At 59.7% G+C, this 16,759-nt stretch overlaps 1 protein-coding gene across 1 annotated transcript in view; it reads right to left on the bottom strand.

Moving 5' to 3' along the window:
* Nucleotides 1-16,759, bottom strand: part of ADAMTS14 (ADAM metallopeptidase with thrombospondin type 1 motif 14) — a 51,978-nt gene that overhangs the window by 23,500 nt on the left and 11,719 nt on the right. Inside the window, exons 3-6 of the mRNA XM_056113378.1 lie at nt 11,832-11,988; nt 8,628-8,818; nt 1,599-1,682; nt 622-769 (exon numbers count right to left, since the gene is read on the bottom strand). Coding sequence (XP_055969353.1) covers nt 622-769; nt 1,599-1,682; nt 8,628-8,818; nt 11,832-11,988 — 580 coding nt within the window. The remainder of the gene's footprint in view (nt 1-621; nt 770-1,598; nt 1,683-8,627; nt 8,819-11,831; nt 11,989-16,759) is intronic.

Genomic DNA, 16,759 nt, shown 5'->3' with positions numbered 1-16,759 from the left:
GGAAGAAAAGGTGCTCGGCTGAGGGGGTGCAGGGGTTGACGGCTAATGGGGGGTTTAAAGCTGGGCCTGGCCGACACGTGAGAGGACTGGGGTCAGGAGAGGGCTGTGCACGGGACAGGGGGCTGCAGCAGGGCCCCGAGGCCCTCAGAGTTGGGGGTGGCACTGGGGGTCTTGGGAGCAGGGATAGCCCATGGTCCCTGCCCACATCGGCCAACACCCGAAGCCCCCCCTACGGGGCCCGGGCCTCTGGTCTGGCTCAGGGCTGCCCCTCCCTGCCGGGGCCCTCTCCCAGGGACGTGCTCCCATCACGGGGCCAGAGTGGCTGGAGTGAGAACAGTGACCCTTTGAGCCCACAGGAGGCAACTGCCAGGCCCCGGGCCCAGGGCACGATGCACTCAGAGCACCTGGAACCTGCCGGGGCGTGGACGGTCTGGCACACCGCGAGCCCACCCATGATAGCAGGAACCGGAGTCGGGACCCCTCTTTGCCACGGGCCCCAGAATCCATCACACAGCGCCCCACTTCTGAGTCAGTTGCTCCCTGTGCCGTCAGGAAACCCCAGCGCGAGCCCGCCCAGACCGGGCCTCTCCCTCCCACCGCACGCTCCCTGCCCCGGCCTACCTGAGGGCCCGAAGTTCTGGCGCGTGAGGAAGACCACGTGGTCGTGGTGCTCGGCGTGGTGGGGGTCCTGGCGCTGCTGGGAGTGCGCCCAGCGACACACCTGCTCCAGGCTGCGGGAGGGGTTCCCACGCTCGATCAGGCTCAGGGACTGTGGGGGGCGGGCGACAGCACACGTCAGTCGGTCGGTCAGTGAGTTGGTCGGTCAGTCGCAGCCCCCAGACGGCAGCGGGCATGTCCCCAGCTCGCCTGTCAGCAATGGGGGGAGACACAGAGGCCACGGGAGAGCAGGGCACGGCCACTGCAGGGCGGCCTCAACTACTCCAGCTGCTGTCTCTGCACTTCCCTGCCCCCCCCCATGCCACTGGGTTATCCCAACCACTCAGGAGGCCCAGAGGAAGGCGTGGTGGGTCCCCCACCCAGGGGAGAGAAGTGACAGTGTCAGACTGCAGAGATGGGCACCCCGGGGTCCCCGTGGCCACCCCTCAGTCCCTTTTCCCTTCCCCACTGTCTCCTCCTCAAGGAGAGGGAATTCCGGCAGTGAGTAGAGGAAGTGATGGTTTAGCAGACTGGAGGTAGCACTGTCCTCCCATTGTTCATCGATTTGTTCAAGCGGGCCCAGTAACGTCTCCATTGTAAGACTTGTTGTTACTGTGTTTGGCATGTTGAATGTGTCACGGGTAGCTTGATACTCTTGGTAGCTTGCTGGGCTCTCCGAGAGGAAGGGAGGAATTGAACCTGGCTCGACCAGGCCAGCCGCGCACAAGGCAAAGGCCCTACTGCTGTGCTATCGACTGGAGGGAACCCCTAAATCCCAGTGATTAACCCCAACCGCCTCAGTCACTGAAGTGTCAATTCTCACAGTCTCCAGAGAAAATTCTGGCAACAAAGCGTTTTCAAGAAGCCACTCTGCAGCCAATCTGAAGCTGTGTCCCCAGCCACCTTCTGTCCCCAAAGCCAGCCAACTGGCAGGGGGTTACCTGTCGGTAGCCCACCATGATCAGGCGGACCAGGGCGATGTTGATATGGGCCCCCAGAGACTCGTCGTGGTAAATCTCGTCCACCTGCAAGGAAAAACAGATATAAATTTTTTTAATTATTATTTTATCTGTGGGGAGGGCACTCTTGGTGCTGCTCAGGGCTTCTCCTGGCTCTGCGCTCAGAGACCTTTCTGGAGGTTTTCAGGGAACTAGTGAGGTGTCAGGGACAGAGCGGGATTGGCCTGGTGCAAGGCATGCTCCTGTCTCTCGACGGCAGGAGTGTGACTCCGGGAATGCAAATGCCCTTACTCAGCGCTGGGCTGGGATCCTGGCACACTACCCTATTTCAGCCCTCCTGGAGCTGCGGGACTTGGGCCACGCCAGGTAAGGACTTCTGAGCACGGGATTCGGGCCACTGGGCTCATGCCAACTCAGCATATGGGCATGATGCTGGGACCCAGGCAGGAGGCCCCGGGGACACTGAGTCAGCCTTCAGTTCACTGCCCCTGCTTTCACGAATGGAGAAAGCAGCTTCTATTCAGGAAGCTGCCGCCCCCCAAACGTGTGAGAACCCTGCAGGGAGGGGGCCTGGCGGGCTGCTCCTGCACCCACAGACCATTTTCCAGCCAGCCAGGATGAGCCAGACTGCAGTGACCAAAGCCACACTCACTCCCTCAGCTTAGGGCACTCCAGCTGGCACCTGGTCCAGCAAGAACCCAGCCACCCCAGAAGAAAAGATGCGGACTGGACAACACGGCGTCCAGCCTTTGCACTGCCATGTACAGCGGCCTCTATGGGACACCTGGGTGCAGAGCCCTCTGTGAGACCCAGGTGCAGCACCCTCTAGGGAAGACCCAGGTGCAGCGCCCTCTAGGGAGACCCAGGTGCAGCGCCCTCTAGGGAGACCCAGGTGCAGTGCCCTCTAGGGGAGACCCAGGTGCAGCGCCCTCTAGGGAGACTCAGGTGCAGCGCCCTCTAGGGAGACCCAGGTGCAGCGCCCTCTAGGGAGACTCAGGTGCAGCGCCCTCTAGGGAGACCCAGGTGCAGCGCCCTCTAGGGGAGACCCAGGTGCAGCGCCCTCTAGGGAGACTCAGGTGCAGCGCCCTCTAGGGAGACCCAGGTGCAGCGCCCTCTAGGGAGACCCAGGTGCAGCGCCCTCTAGGGAAGACCCAGGTGCAGCGCCCTCTAGGGAGACCCAGGTGCAGCGCCCTCTAGGGAAGACCCAGGTGCAGCGCCCTCTAGGGAGACCCAGGTGCAGCGCCCTCTAGGGAGACCCAGGTGCAGCGCCCTCTAGGGAAGACCCAGGTGCAGCGCCCTCTAGGGAGACCCAGGTGCAGCGCCCTCTAGGGAGACCCAGGTGCAGCGCCCTCTAGGGGAGACCCAGGTGCAGTGCCCTCTAGGGAGACTCAGGTGCAGCGCCCTCTAGGGAGACCCAGGTGCAGCGTCCTCTAGGGAGACCCAGGTGCAGCGCCCTCTAGGGAAGACCCAGGTGCAGCGCCCTCTAGGGAGACCCAGGTGCAGCGCCCTCTAAGGAGACCCAGGTGCAGCGCCCTCTAGGGGAGACCCAGGTGCAGCACCCTCTAGGGAGACCCAGGTGCAGCGCCCTCTAGGGAGACTCAGGTGCAGCGCCCTCTAGGGAGACCCAGGTGCAGCGCCCTCTAGGGGAGACCCAGGTGCAGCGCCCTCTAGGGAGACTCAGGTGCAGCGCCCTCTAGGGAGACCCAGGTGCAGCGCCCTCTAGGGAGACCCAGGTGCAGCGCCCTCTAGGGAGACTCAGGTGCAGCGCCCTCTAGGGAGACCCAGGTGCAGCGCCCTCTAGGGAGACCCAGGTGCAGCGCCCTCTAGGGAGACCCAGGTGCAGCGCCCTCTAGGGGAGACTCAGGTGCAGCGCCCTCTAGGGAGACCCAGGTGCAGCGCCCTCTAGGGAAGACCCAGGTGCAGCGCCCTCTAGGGAGACCCAGGTGCAGCGCCCTCTAGGGAGACCCAGGTGCAGCGCCCTCTAGGGAGACCCAGGTGCAGCGCCCTCTAGGGAAGACCCAGGTGCAGCGCCCTCTAGGGAGACCCAGGTGCAGCGCCCTCTAGGGGAGACCCAGGTGCAGCGCCCTCTAGGGGAGACCCAGGTGCAGAGCCCTCTAGGGAGACCCAGGTGCAGCGCCCTCTAGGGAGACCCAGGTGCAGCGCCCTCTAGGGGAGACCCAGGTGCAGCGCCCTCTAGGGGAGACCCAGGTGCAGCGCCCTCTAGGGGAGACTCACGTGCAGTGCCCACGGTGGGAGACCCAAACACAGCACCCCCTATGGGAGATCCAGGAGCAGCACACGCTGTAAGAAGTTTGTTTTGGGGGGTCTCTGAGGGCCCTAAAAGCAATGGCAAGGTTGTGGGGGAGGGGAGAGAGAACCCAGAGGGAAGAGGAGGACACTGACGGGGAGGAAAGCCACTTTGGAGTAAGCTCACAGTCCCCAGTAGGAAAGGCCTGGAAAGATCACAGTCCATCCCCGAGAAGGTGCTGAATACTCGTCTCGCTGGAAGCCTCGCCCAACACCTCTCCTCTCTCTCCCTCTCTCTCTCCCTCTCTCTTTCTCTCTCTCTCCCTCCCTCCCTCCCTCTCTCACTTACTTGCTTGCTCTCTCTCCCCCCTCCCCGCCCCCACTAGGCCATCCAGCCCAGGAAAAGTGGATCAGAACCGGCCTCCGGCAAACAAGCTAGGGATTTTCCCAGACTCCCTGTAGGAATCGAGGTCCCCAGGGGAATCCGTGCATTACGCACCCCATTAAAAGCTCCAGTCTGGCTGGGAAGTCAGGCCACACCTGCTTTCTCCCTGTGGCACCCACAGGCTTGCGGCAATAGCTTCTTTGTCACTTATTGGAACCCCCAGAAGTGTTCAGAAGGCAGCCCCTCATTAACGGGGATTCCCACCAGAGACCACCCGTGGCTCACCCTTGGCTGAAGCTTAATTAACACAAGTGGCAGCACCAGCCCCAATGTGTTAGTACAGCTGGTCTTCATGCTGTGAGCGTCCCTCCCCAGAACACCCTGTCTCCTGGGATCTCAAGCCCAACAGCACCCACCCATCATGTACGCCCACACCTATTCACAAGAGTAACGCGGCGTAAGAAGCAGCATCCCATCCAGCCTTTCAGACGCCCCCAGAAGACAGGGCCTCCCCTCCTCAACTAGTTTCTGGCGGGCTACAGAAGGAAGGTGGAGCCCAGACACGGAAATCAGCATCCCCAAGACAAACTCAAGACAAGACAAGCATCCCCAAGACAAGCCACGGAGGAGTGGCTTGATCAGAGGGTAAGTCAGCATGTGTTCGTTTGCCCTCTTCCAAGAATAAAGTTTTAGGGACCTTAGGGAAGAAAGAATCTGCACCAATAAGCTCCAAGGCTATGGAGAATGGCCCACCCACTTCCCCGACACCAGCCACGTGATCTCTCCAGCTGCACACCCAGGAGTGCACGGCCTTTTAGGCAGCAAGTTTCAAAAGTCCACTTTCCGTGGGGCCAGAGCCATAACACAGTAGGGAAGGAGCTTGCCCTGCATGCAGCCAACTCAAGTTTGGTCCCCTGCATCTCCTATGGCCCCCTGAGCACCACCAGGAATGATTCCTGATGCAGAGCCAGGAGGAACTCCTGAGCATTGCAGGCGTAGCTCAAAAGCAAAGAAAGTTCACCTTCCAAATGAAATGCCTCAGTGGGTAAGCAATCAGAATATGGGAAGCCCCCAATTCTGTTGGGGGAAAAGTCCCAATCATCCCTCCCATCACCTTCTTTTTCTCGGGGGCGGAGGAAATCACACCTGGCGATGCACAGGGGTTACTCCTGGCTCTGCACTCAGGAGTTACTCCTGGCAGTGCTCAGGGAACCATATGGGATGCTGGGAATCGAACCCGGGTCGGCCGCGTGCAAGGCAAACGCCCTAACCACTGTGCCATCTCTCCAGCCCCTCCCATCACCTTCTTAACCTCACTGCCAGAGGTAGGGTTCACCTTTTCCAAGGCCCCAGGGAGCATCCCTTTCACCCCTGGTCCCAAGCTGCTTGCGGTGACCCTCTGGAGACATGTGAATGGGTCCTGGATACGTCTAGAACTGCCAGGTTCTGGTGGGAGACTTACCAAAGGCACACACAAATATATGGGTTTCTTAGGGGTGAGTACTCAGGGGTACACATGCACACACACACACACACACACACACACACATTTTCTGAAACTATTTCAAAGGTCCTGGACCACACAGAACCACAGAACTGGTATAAAGCTTGCTTTACATTTGAGACATTTGAGATTCAACAGATGCAAGAAGCATTCTTGGAGTCTTCCTTATCTGGCAAAACAGCAACATCTGGGAGACAAGGCTACTCCCACGCCTCTCTCCTGGGGGTGCTTCAGGGATTAAAAAAATAAAAGAAAGATCATGTGTTCCAGCATAAAGGAATACTCTCGCCAACTTCTGATCTCTAGTTTGCTCTCCTGAAAGCCCACGTATCTTCCCTAGAGACCTCTCTGCCCTTCCCACAGAAAGCTGCTGTCTCCTCCCTTCTCCAGCTAAGCCTGGGTCCCCGCCCTCGCCCAGAGAGAGTAAGACACTCACACAGGCACTCACAGACTGCGCGGCTGCCTTGTTCTCTCAGTGGTCCCTGGGAGCTGAACAAACGATGGATCAAAGCTGCTTCCTCCTGCACACCCTGGGCTCGTCACAGTGCCTTGGGCATGCAGCTCCACACCCGGCAGAGGCTGCGGAGAGGCTCTGCTCTGGTGCCCACCACCTCCTCAGATGCCGAGCCCTCTGTCGCTACTGAATCACGACCACCAGGCCCTGAATCCGGTGTCCAGCCCTGACCCAGAGCCCAGCCGGGGGCAGCCAAACGATCAAATGCCCCGGTTTCCAGGTCAAGACATGGTACTGCAGAGAATCACACTGGGTTTCTAGGAAGCTCGAATAAAGGAGGTCACGTGTGCAACAGTCCCATGACCCAGGGTTGCTCAAATATGATTCTAGAGATTTCTACAGTCATCTGCAAACATCTCTGGAGGTTCTGAGGGCAGAGACCACCCCTTCTGCTCCCTCTGAGCCCCAACAGCTGTCCCAGAAGCTCGTCTGCTTGCTGCCAGAAACAATCAGCTGACCCCATCCGCACACGGCCATGCTCTGCACAGTGGACCCAGCCTGCCCTCAGCGTCAGCACACGCAGGAAGGGCAGCAGGAAGGGCAGCACAGGAAGTAAGGTCAGCGCAAGCAGGAAGGTCAGTATATGGAGGAAAGTCAGCGTGTGCAGGAAGGTCAGCAGAAGGTTAGCGCATGCAGGAAGGCCACTGATCCACACAGGCCCATTCACCCAGGGATTGCAAGGGTGAGTCGGAATGTGGGGGTCGGGGATATTCTAGCCCTTAGCTGCGGAGAGATGTCATGGCCAGCCAAAGGGGTGCCCTGGGTGAGGTGGCTGCCCCTCTAGCTGCAGGTTCCAGGATAAGCCCTCGAGCCAGACAAGTCGCAGAACTCCTACCCCATGAATGGAGCTTGCTATCTGAGACCCAGGTCGGGCTGCAAAGCCAGAGAGTAAGAACGGAGAGACGGCCGAGGGGGAGGGCACCTGCCTTGCACGTGATCAAACCCATGTTGATCCCCAGCACCACAAAGGGACCCCCTAGCCCTGCCAGGAGTGACCCTGAGTGCAGAGGCAGGAGGAGTTAGCTCCGAGCACTGCCAGGTTTAGATGTAGATTTTACCTAAACCCAGTGCCGTCAAGCACACCTTAGATGCTGACCGCAATGCCTGATTCTTGGCTCAAAGACAGGTAAATACTGCTTCCCCTGCAAAGCTTTCTACCTCACACTCATTTCAAAACTCCCTGTTTCCTCCTGGGACTCCCTGGTGAGCGGGCGATCAGATCTGCCCAGGCTCCTGCCGCAGTGAGCAGATTAGGACTGTTACCATACACCCGTTTTTTATTTCTGGGAGTATAGAATGACCCCGGGCACAGAGGCGGTGAATGTGCAGAGGTCTAGGTCAGCAGAGAGCCCCTGCCCCGCTGCATTCCAGCCCCCAGCTGCTACCGAAGCTACCGGCCAACCCCAGCAGCAGAAAAGACCAAACGGCATCTAAATAAAACCGTATGTTCTTAATCGGCATTTCCTCCGCCTTGGAAGGTCTACTCAGAGGCAGCGAGTTCCTGAGCCCAACACAGGCATTTTCTCATTCAGCCAGGATGGGAACGCCCGGCACGGAGAGACGCTTTGTTGCTGAATCGTCCGCGTCCACCTCCCTTCTGCCGAGAACAGCCTCCTGTCCCGAGAGCATCTATGCTGGGACCTGCCTCTTGGCAGGGTGGGGAAGGGACTCATCAGAACTCCATGTTGGCTTTGTCCCCCAGAAGCCCCTCGAGACAATGGTGGAGGGAAGGCGACAGGGGTGGAAGGATTGGTATTGGAATATGCCGGTAACAGATCATCAGGAATGACTCTGTACATCACAGTTTAATAAAGTGGGCGGGGGGGGGGGGGGGAGTTAACATCTCCCAGCCTGATGGGCCGGAGCAATAGGACAGCAGGTAGGGTTCCTTGCCTTGCACACGGCCAACCCGGGTTTGATCCCTGGCACCCCATACGGTTCCCCGAGCACTGCCAGGAGTGATCCCTGAGCGCAGAGCCAGGAGTAAGCCCTGAGTACTGTTAGATGTGGCCAAAAACAAAACTCCCAGCCTGAGTCGGTCATCGTCTGGGCATCTTCTCCCCGGGAAGAATCTCAGAGACGCCCTCCAATTCCAAGGCAAGGTCCCGAACCACGCCTGATCCGGCCTTCAACACGCCCAAGCCCCTGACCCTGTCCCAGGGCAATGGTTACCTCGGGCACGCCGGCGCAAACGTGTCCAGCTGAGATCAGGCCGCAGCCTGGCACAGATGTCAGCCCGCCCAGCACACCCGGGGCTGTCCACTGCCCTGCTGCCCCCCCCCCAGGAAATACTGTCCCCGAGAGACGTGGCCCAGCCACCCCACACCCCGGGCGCCCCCCGCCCAGCACGCGGGCACTCACGATACTCATGAGGGTCAGGACGTAGTTCTGGACGTGCTCCCTGCCGTGGAAACGCACCACCGAGTCGTCCACCACCAGCAGCACCTCGATGCTGTAGCCGCCCGGCCTGGCGTGCCGCCGCTTCCGCTCCGCGTCGCCCAGCTGCGCCCCGACCAGGCCCAGGAGGTTGGGGAGATCGCCCAGGCCGAAGGCTGGAAGCAGGACAGGGAAAGAGCACGGTCAGAGCCTCAGGAGCCCAGCGCTGCCCACTTGGCGTCCCCACCATCCCAAGCTGCCCTCTTGCTGCTGCCCCTGAAGCCCAAGCAGAGGGGGTGTAGATCCTCCCTGCCAGCTGGGCACCAGGCAGGACGAAGGTTCCTGGCGGTGAGCAGCAGGGAAGTGAGATGGTGCAGGGCAGAAAGTTCCGTGAGTTTCCACTGCGCCCTGTCTGAGCGGGGAGCACTCTCAGCCGAGCCCTGGCCCCACATACATCACAGGAGTGTGACGGGGGGTGGGTGAAAACCCCTTCCTCTCTCCCCCCACTGAGCTCCCGGAATTGTCAGAGGTGGTGGGGAGGGGAGGGGCGTGCCAGCCCGTTCACAAAGGCAGAGCGTTGGCACAGCGGCAAGGCGCTTGCCCGGCATGCGGCAGACTCGGGTTCGAGCCCCGGCACCACCCGGTCTCCTGAGCTCAGAGCCAGGAGCGAGCTCTCGGCACTGCTGGGTGTGGCCGCCCAAGCAAACAAAAGTCATCATAAAATAAAGGAGAGCAATTATGGGGTGGGGGTGGCAAGTGCGGGGTGCGGAGGAACCCCTGGCATTTGCCCCTGAGCCCGAGTCCCTCCCAACCGCAGGCCCAACCGCAAAGTTCACCCTCACGGCTTTGGAGTCTGACAAACAGCAAAACATTTATGCAAGTGACGTCTGTTTACTTGCATTGTGTAATCCGTGTGGTGTCAGATTTTTTTCTGGAAAGGGCAGGAAGCAGAGAGTTTAGGTTTTGTGAGCCTCACCTACCCAACCCAGCAAAAGCATAAAAATAACCATATTTAAAAAAAAAACTAATAAGGGCAACTCTGTGGCAGTAAAATTTTATTCACCCTAAGGAGCAGAGGGCCCTCTTGGCCCACCAGTCTTACTCGGCGGACCGTCCCACTCTACAGACAAACAGACTGAGGCTCACAACAGCTTCTCCAGGTCTCTCTGAATCAAGACTGTCCGTGAAGCATCGCCGTCCGCAGTGACACAAGGACCAGTCATGCTTCAAGCAATCCTAGGTCATTTGTACCACTGGCTTCCAACGGCTGGTCCACGGACCAGTGCCTGGCCACAGAAATTTCCCACTGGTCCATGAAGGCTGCTGTTGCCTGGCACAGCATACCTGGGTGAAATTCTTATTTTACTCTGCAAGGTTTTTATTTTTATTGATTGATTGATTGATTTTGGGTCACACCTGGTGATGCACAGGGTTCCTCCTGGCTCTGCACTCAAGAGTCACTCCTGGCGGTGCCCAAGGGACCATATGGGATGTTGGGAATCGAAGCCGGGTTGGCCGCGTGCAAGGCAAACGCCCTACCCGCTGTGCTATCTCTCCAGCCCTCTGCGAGGTTTTTAAATCCACACACAAAATTTATTGTGGACAGTGAGTTTTAATTCTCCCATTGCGGGTGTGAAATGGTTGCAGACCATGAGTTGAAATCCTTGCGTGGAGGGAAAGTGACCACAGTCCCCTGGGGCCCTGAGGGGAGGTCAGGGAGCAGGACAGGAAGCTGGGGTCTCTGCAGAGTCTCCCCACCTGCCCCTCTCTGCGGTCTTGCTATCTGTACCACCAACTTGCAAGAACTGGGACATTTACCCTGAGCTATGACCCCCTCCCCCGGGGGTGGGCCAGCAGCTGAGGAGGTAGGGGGCACCTCTACAGCCCCTGCACGTCTCGGGAGAGCGGGGTGGCTGTGGGCAGGGCCCCAGGCTTCTCCCATGAAGGGGGACCTCGGAGAACATAACACAGCCGGCTGCTTTGAACACGGCTGACGGGAGGCCAGCACAGTGCTGCCAAAGGGCCAGAACCACACACAGGGTGTGTGCCCAGGGCACTGGAGACATGAGGGAAGACTGTGCCAAGGTGAGAGCCGCATTATCAGGAGAGCCGGGAGCGGGGACAGCCACATGTCCATCAGCCCATGAGGGTGCACAAAAGGCCACACAGCAGGGGTTCCGCTGCCGGGGAAGGGAGCACGGGCTCACACGCTGCATGATCGAGGCCGTCCCCAAAGCGGCTCTTTCCGTTTGTGAGACGGCCCCGGAGAGAGAGCACCGGAGGGAGCTCAGAGCTGCAGGAAAACGGGAGTGACGGATAATGGACTGGGGGAGGGGAGGCTACGCGCAGGGGTCACTCCTGGCAGGACCCAGAAGACTGGATGTGCCGCGGGGATGGAACCAGGAACCAGGTTAGGCCAGTGCCTTAACCCCTGGACTATCTGTCCAGCCCATCCACAGATTTATTTATTTTTTTAAATGGGAGAAATGGGATTAGTGATAATTGTGCAACATTGCATATGGGGGGGGGGGGGCGGGGAGAGGGTGGAATGCCTGAATTGCAAATGTTAAGTGGTTTAAAGGATGAATTTTGATCTCAATTTAAAAAATGAAAAGCAGCGTCTGGCAGGCGGCCCGAGGGCCGGGCCCTGGTGTCTGGCAGACACGGCCTCCAGGAGAGAAGCCGGGGCCGGCCTCCATGCCACCGGCCTCTCAGGCTGAGGAAGGAAACAGCCACCTGGAGAGTCCGGCAGTGACCAGGCCCAGCCTTCCAGGCGGGACTCGGGGCTCATGGGGCTGGGCACCCTCCACGCCTCCCTGGGCCCGGAGACACGCAGCCCTGGCGGGGCTGCGACCAGGATTCTCACGGCTCAGGGACAAGCGAGGAGGACCCTGAGGTTGGCCCGAGGCCGGGGCCAGGGCAGCCTCTGCTTCCTGTGGCCACATGAGTCCCGAGCAGCCCCGGTGCTACTCCAGGCTCCTGCGCTGGGCGGCAGGGGCGCCCGTCTCTGAGCTCTCAGGAGGAGGGGGGAGGGGAAGGGACGGGAAAGAGACCACTGAAAAGCAGCGCCGAGACTCGGGAGTCCAGACACAGGTCGGGGGTCTCCACAGCGCCGGCCCTAAAGCCACCCGGGGCTTCTCTGCGGAAGGGGAGCCTGACGAGAAGCCCCAGGAGGCGCTCCCGGCCTACCTTCATAGTGCAGGTCCCTGCGCAGCTCCGCCCACCCGCGCGGGCCTGCAGCCCTGCGGTACACCACGTGTGTCCTCCCGCCGGCCTCCAAGGCCTGCTGCCCGCGCTCCAGGGGCTCGATGAAGTAGTCGGTGCTGTCTGTGCGGATGAGGCCCGCCTGCCCCGGCACGGAGAGCCAGAGAAGAGAGGGGAGAGCAGAGCATGAGTCCAGGTGAACAGGGCGCCTCTGTGTCTGCAGACACACACCAGCACACACACACACACACCTAGGCATGCACACACGGGGGGCAGGAGTCGCACACGTACCCCGACACACCCGTGTGCATACACCCGGGTATACACAAACTCAGGTACACACGTGTGCACACACCAGGTACACACACCAACACACACATGTGCACACACCCAGGTACACACCCAGGTATACACACAACCACACACAACCAGGTACACATGTACACACACCCAAGTATACACACAGGTACACACGTGTGCACACAAGGCACACACACCAACACACACATGTGCACACACCCAGGTACACACCCAGGTATACACACATCCAGGTACACATGTACACACACCCAAGTATACACACAGGTACACACGTGTGCACACAAGGCACACACACCAACACACATGTGCACACACTCAGGTACAGACATGTGCACATACCAGGCACACATACCAACACACACATGTTCACACACAGGTATATACACACCCAGGCACACACACATGTGCACCACACCCAACTATACACACACAGACACACAGGTGTACACACAAGGCACATACCAACACATGCGCACACACCCAGGTACACACACATGTACATACATGTGTGCACACACCCCAGGTATGCACATACATACACAAAATCATCACACACACACACACCCTGTGGCACACACATATCCTGACATGCACACACACCCCAGATGTACCCACACACCTGCCTCACACATGTGCACACACACACAAGGGCACATGTGCTGCACACTGGATGCTGACATGCACGTGTGGGCACACACACATGTGCACACTGAGCAACCAGGTGGCTACACCTTGTCCCCGGGATCATCACAGGGGAAGGTCAGGGCTTCCTTGGGGAACTACTGGTCAGGACACTCTGAATTGTCTGTGGAAGGTCCAGTGTGTCCATTCAAAATGTCATCCTTGGCACACCCGTTCCCTCGCTCACTCTCCTTGATCTCACTGTGGGGTGCCCAGGGCCAGGACGGACCCATGAACAGTCCAGCCGTAGGCTCTGTACTGCTGTCTGAACCCAGGGGCTGGTGGAGTGACCACCACCTAGAGCTAGGGAGGCGGCCCCAGGACACGCGGGTCCATCAGTGTCCCGCAGGGGGAAGAAATCCAACAGGAAGCCCCCTGACCAAACTAGAGAGTGCCGAGTCCAGGACACAGGGCGCAGAGCAGGCCGGGACGGAGGGACACGCGCCTCCTCACCCCTGCATGGAAACCAGGTTCTCCTTTCCTGGGTGCAGCCCCGGGGTGGCCTTAGGCTCCTTCATAGTCTGAGCTGGACCTCCACAGGCAGAGGAACTGTAGCATTTGCTTGGGAAGAAAAAGGCGGCCACAGACACGCTCAGGGCATGAGACAGGAGCACCGAGCACAGGCTGCGGCTGGGGGGAGGCGGGGGTCATCAGGCCTCGCCCTCAGGGGCCGCTGCCCCAGGACATGGCTGCCAGGCCAGGGTCTCCTTCCCGAAGGTACAGGGCTCTGCCATCACCTCCCGGCAAGCCGCACACACGCCCACCTTACCTCTCTTTCTTACCCCGTGTCTGATGCCCGTGGGAACTCTTCCTGCCCCTTCCAGTTCCCCCCCACCACCGGCCCACCAGCCCAGCAAAGCAGGAGTCCTCCCTGTTGACTCCGGGACCCACCTCAGAGACCTGGACTGTGAGCCTGTCAAAACCACACAGAGCATCGCTCCCCAAGGGGCACTAGAGAGATATTACGGCCGTTCAGGCTATGGCACAGTCCAGTTTGATTCCCAGCTCTGCATAGGGTCCTCTGAGCCCCACCAGAAGTGACCCCTGAGCACAGAGCCAGGGGCAAGCCCTGAGCCCCACCAGGAGTAAATTTTGAGCACAGAAGCTAAGAGTAAGCCCTGAGCTCAGCTCAATGTGGTCCCAAATCAAAAATAACACAGAGGCCTCCATCCCCACCCACTTAGCCTGCCGGGACCCACCCCGAGATGCAGCCTCACGGATAAGGTTCAAGCCTCCTGGTAGCTGGACCCCAGCCAGGTGCCCAGGACCCAGGCAGAAGGGCCCCAGCGACTGTCTTGGTTCTTTCCATCACCATGTCCAGGCTTGTCAGGTGGTTTTCGGCCCTGCCTGGGGGCCCCCTCGCTGAGAGCCCTCCCCCCCAAAGGGGGTGGGCATCAGTCACAGATCAGGTCCAGCCTGCGGCTCCCGGTTCCTCATCCTGCCCTGCCAGGAAGCCGGGCACCCCCAGGCAGACAGACTGGCTCCCCGCCTCCCCGCCCAGTCTCGCCCGACTCTTACTCTGTGGATGTTTACATTTCTGAAAAGCGGTGGCTAATTTTACAGCATTAAAATCAAATCAGACTTCCATACAAGAAGCCCAAAGAGTGGGGTGAGGGGAGAAGGGGCCAGAAATTAAATGCCAGCCATATCTGGACGCCAATTTGGAAGAAAAGAGAAAGAGGGAAAATATACTCGAAAGGTTCTTCATACATAAAAAAAAAATTAAAAAACAAGCAACTGGAGATGATACTCAGCGGCCAGAAATGGCACCGGCTCTCGGGCCTTTTCCCAAATGACTCTGCGCTAAGGGCCTGCTGGCCTCCGACGGACGAAGACACCAGATTCTCTGGGGGACGCGGGAGAGGGTCTCCTAGCAGTACTCAGGGGCATGCCCTCCCCACCCCCCACCCCCGCACTTCTCAGTCAGGCACCTGGCTGATACAAGGTGCTGCTTGGGGCTACATCAGCAAGGCCTGGGGGTCTTCAGAACCACCCCACAGCTTTCAGGGGCCTCTCAAACTGCCCCAAGTACAGCTCAAGGGCCCCTTGAGGGTCCAGCCAGGCAGGGCCCTTGCAAGGCAGTTACCCGAAACCTGTCCCATCTGCCCAGGCCCTGGCATGCTTGCATCTGGAGTGCCTTTCCTGGGAGGTTCACAGCTGACAGGAGGACGTGTCTGGATTTCCCAAAGTGTCCACCAACCAGGTGATCAGCAAGGTGACTCCTCTGTGACAGCTTCATCCGGAACCAGGCTGGGCCACCTGGGGCCTTCCCGTCCTGACGCCTGGCAGGGAAGCCCCGAGGAGAGCCTGGGGTTCCAGGGTGCCTGGGAGATGCGTGAGGCTCCAGAACCCGCCCGTGGCCACCCCGGGCCAGCAATGAGCAAATCCATGGCCACAGAAACTGCAGTCAGTGATGCTGAGCCTGTGTGTGTCTGGGTTCTTTTACACACTCATATGCGTAAAACAGGAGCAAGAGCACAGGAGTCCACGTAAGGCCAGGCAAGATCTCGCAGAGGCCACAGGAGAGATGGCCAGTAGCAGAGGCCTCGGGCAGGGGCCCAGCCGACTGGGGAAGCCAGGCCCCTCGCCCCTCGCTGGAGGACCCGAGTCTCCACTCCATCTCCTCTCCCAGGTCGGCGGGCGTGGGGTCTCCCCGAGAAGAAGAGAGCAGACTGCCTCCCCCCGCCCCACCCCTCCCATCGAGAGCACCTTCTGGCACCAAACTTGCTCTGGAAACCCCATTACTGGACGCCACTGCCAGCTCTACTGTCTCCGGTCCTAGGCCTCCAGCAAGCTCAGACAAACCATTTCACTGGAGGGAAGGAAAGGAACAGAGGGTGGGCGGGGGGGCGAGCACAGCCCAGAGCGCACCCCAAACACCAGCCAGGCACCTCCAGCCACACTCCTTGGACCCCCCGTGCTAAGACCTCCCGAACGGTGGGCATCCTTCCTATTCATCGTGGGCCTGCCCACCTAACCCCACTGGGCCAGCCTGGCCATGGGAGCCTCGTTCAGGCCTCCAGGCGCAGCCCACCCTGGCCCGCTGCCAGCACCCTCTGACTCCTTCTGCCCATCTCACCACCTCGGTCTTCGGGGGGGAAACGCCTCCCGTTCCCGGCAAACTCCTCTCAGTCTCGGCCTCGTGCCCCTTCCTGCTCCCTCCTGCTCTCTGAGAGGCACCTCTGCCCTGGCGGAAGGCCCGGTCCCGCGCCATGTGGCACACACGTGGACACACTTGGTCCCTCTGGGTGTCCCAGTATCCCCCTTACTCTCCTGGTCTCACTGAGGCCCATGGAACGGAATGTTCTACCCAACCAAAGCTGCAGGGCCAGGGCTCCTGGTGGCTTCTTCCCAGGCCATCCACAGTGCGTGGCAAGTATGAAGGAAGGGCCCAGAGCCATCCCAGACCTCCAATCCTGCCGAGACTGGTCTCCCTGTGGTCTGATCCTCCTCCCTCAACACATCCTGATGTCTGTCTCAAAGGCCGTGCTGCAGGCCCGGCTCCAAGCCAGGGAGACAGGAGGGGCCCCAGCCTCCGCCCTGCCAGCAAGGCGCTCACATCGAAGGGACGTCAAGAAAGCAACACGACTCAATCATCAGACCAGCTCAAAAACGGTGAAAGGATCCGAGAGACCATCTGTCCAAGGAAGAGGAATGAATGGCCTGGAAGCACAGGGGAGCTGCTGGCATTGCTCCCCAGGAGGGAAACCCAGTCAGATGCCCAGAGCTGCTGTCACACGCACCAGCATGGTGGCATTGAAATGATCGGATCATCCAAGTATCAGCAAGGTGGGGCCAGAGTGATAGCCCAGCGGTAGGGCACTTGCCCTTCACACAGCTAACCTGGGTTCAATACTCAGCATCCTGTATGTTCCCCTGAGCAGAGCCAGGAGTAACCCCTGAGCATCACC

The sequence above is a fragment of the Sorex fumeus genome, unplaced genomic scaffold (assembly GCF_029834395.1).
Source record: "Sorex fumeus unplaced genomic scaffold, SorFum_2.1 ptg000020l, whole genome shotgun sequence".
Classification (NCBI taxonomy): domain Eukaryota; kingdom Metazoa; phylum Chordata; class Mammalia; order Eulipotyphla; family Soricidae; genus Sorex; species Sorex fumeus.
The sequence above is the reverse complement of the archived record's forward strand: the minus strand, read 5'-3'. Positions and strand labels throughout refer to the sequence as shown.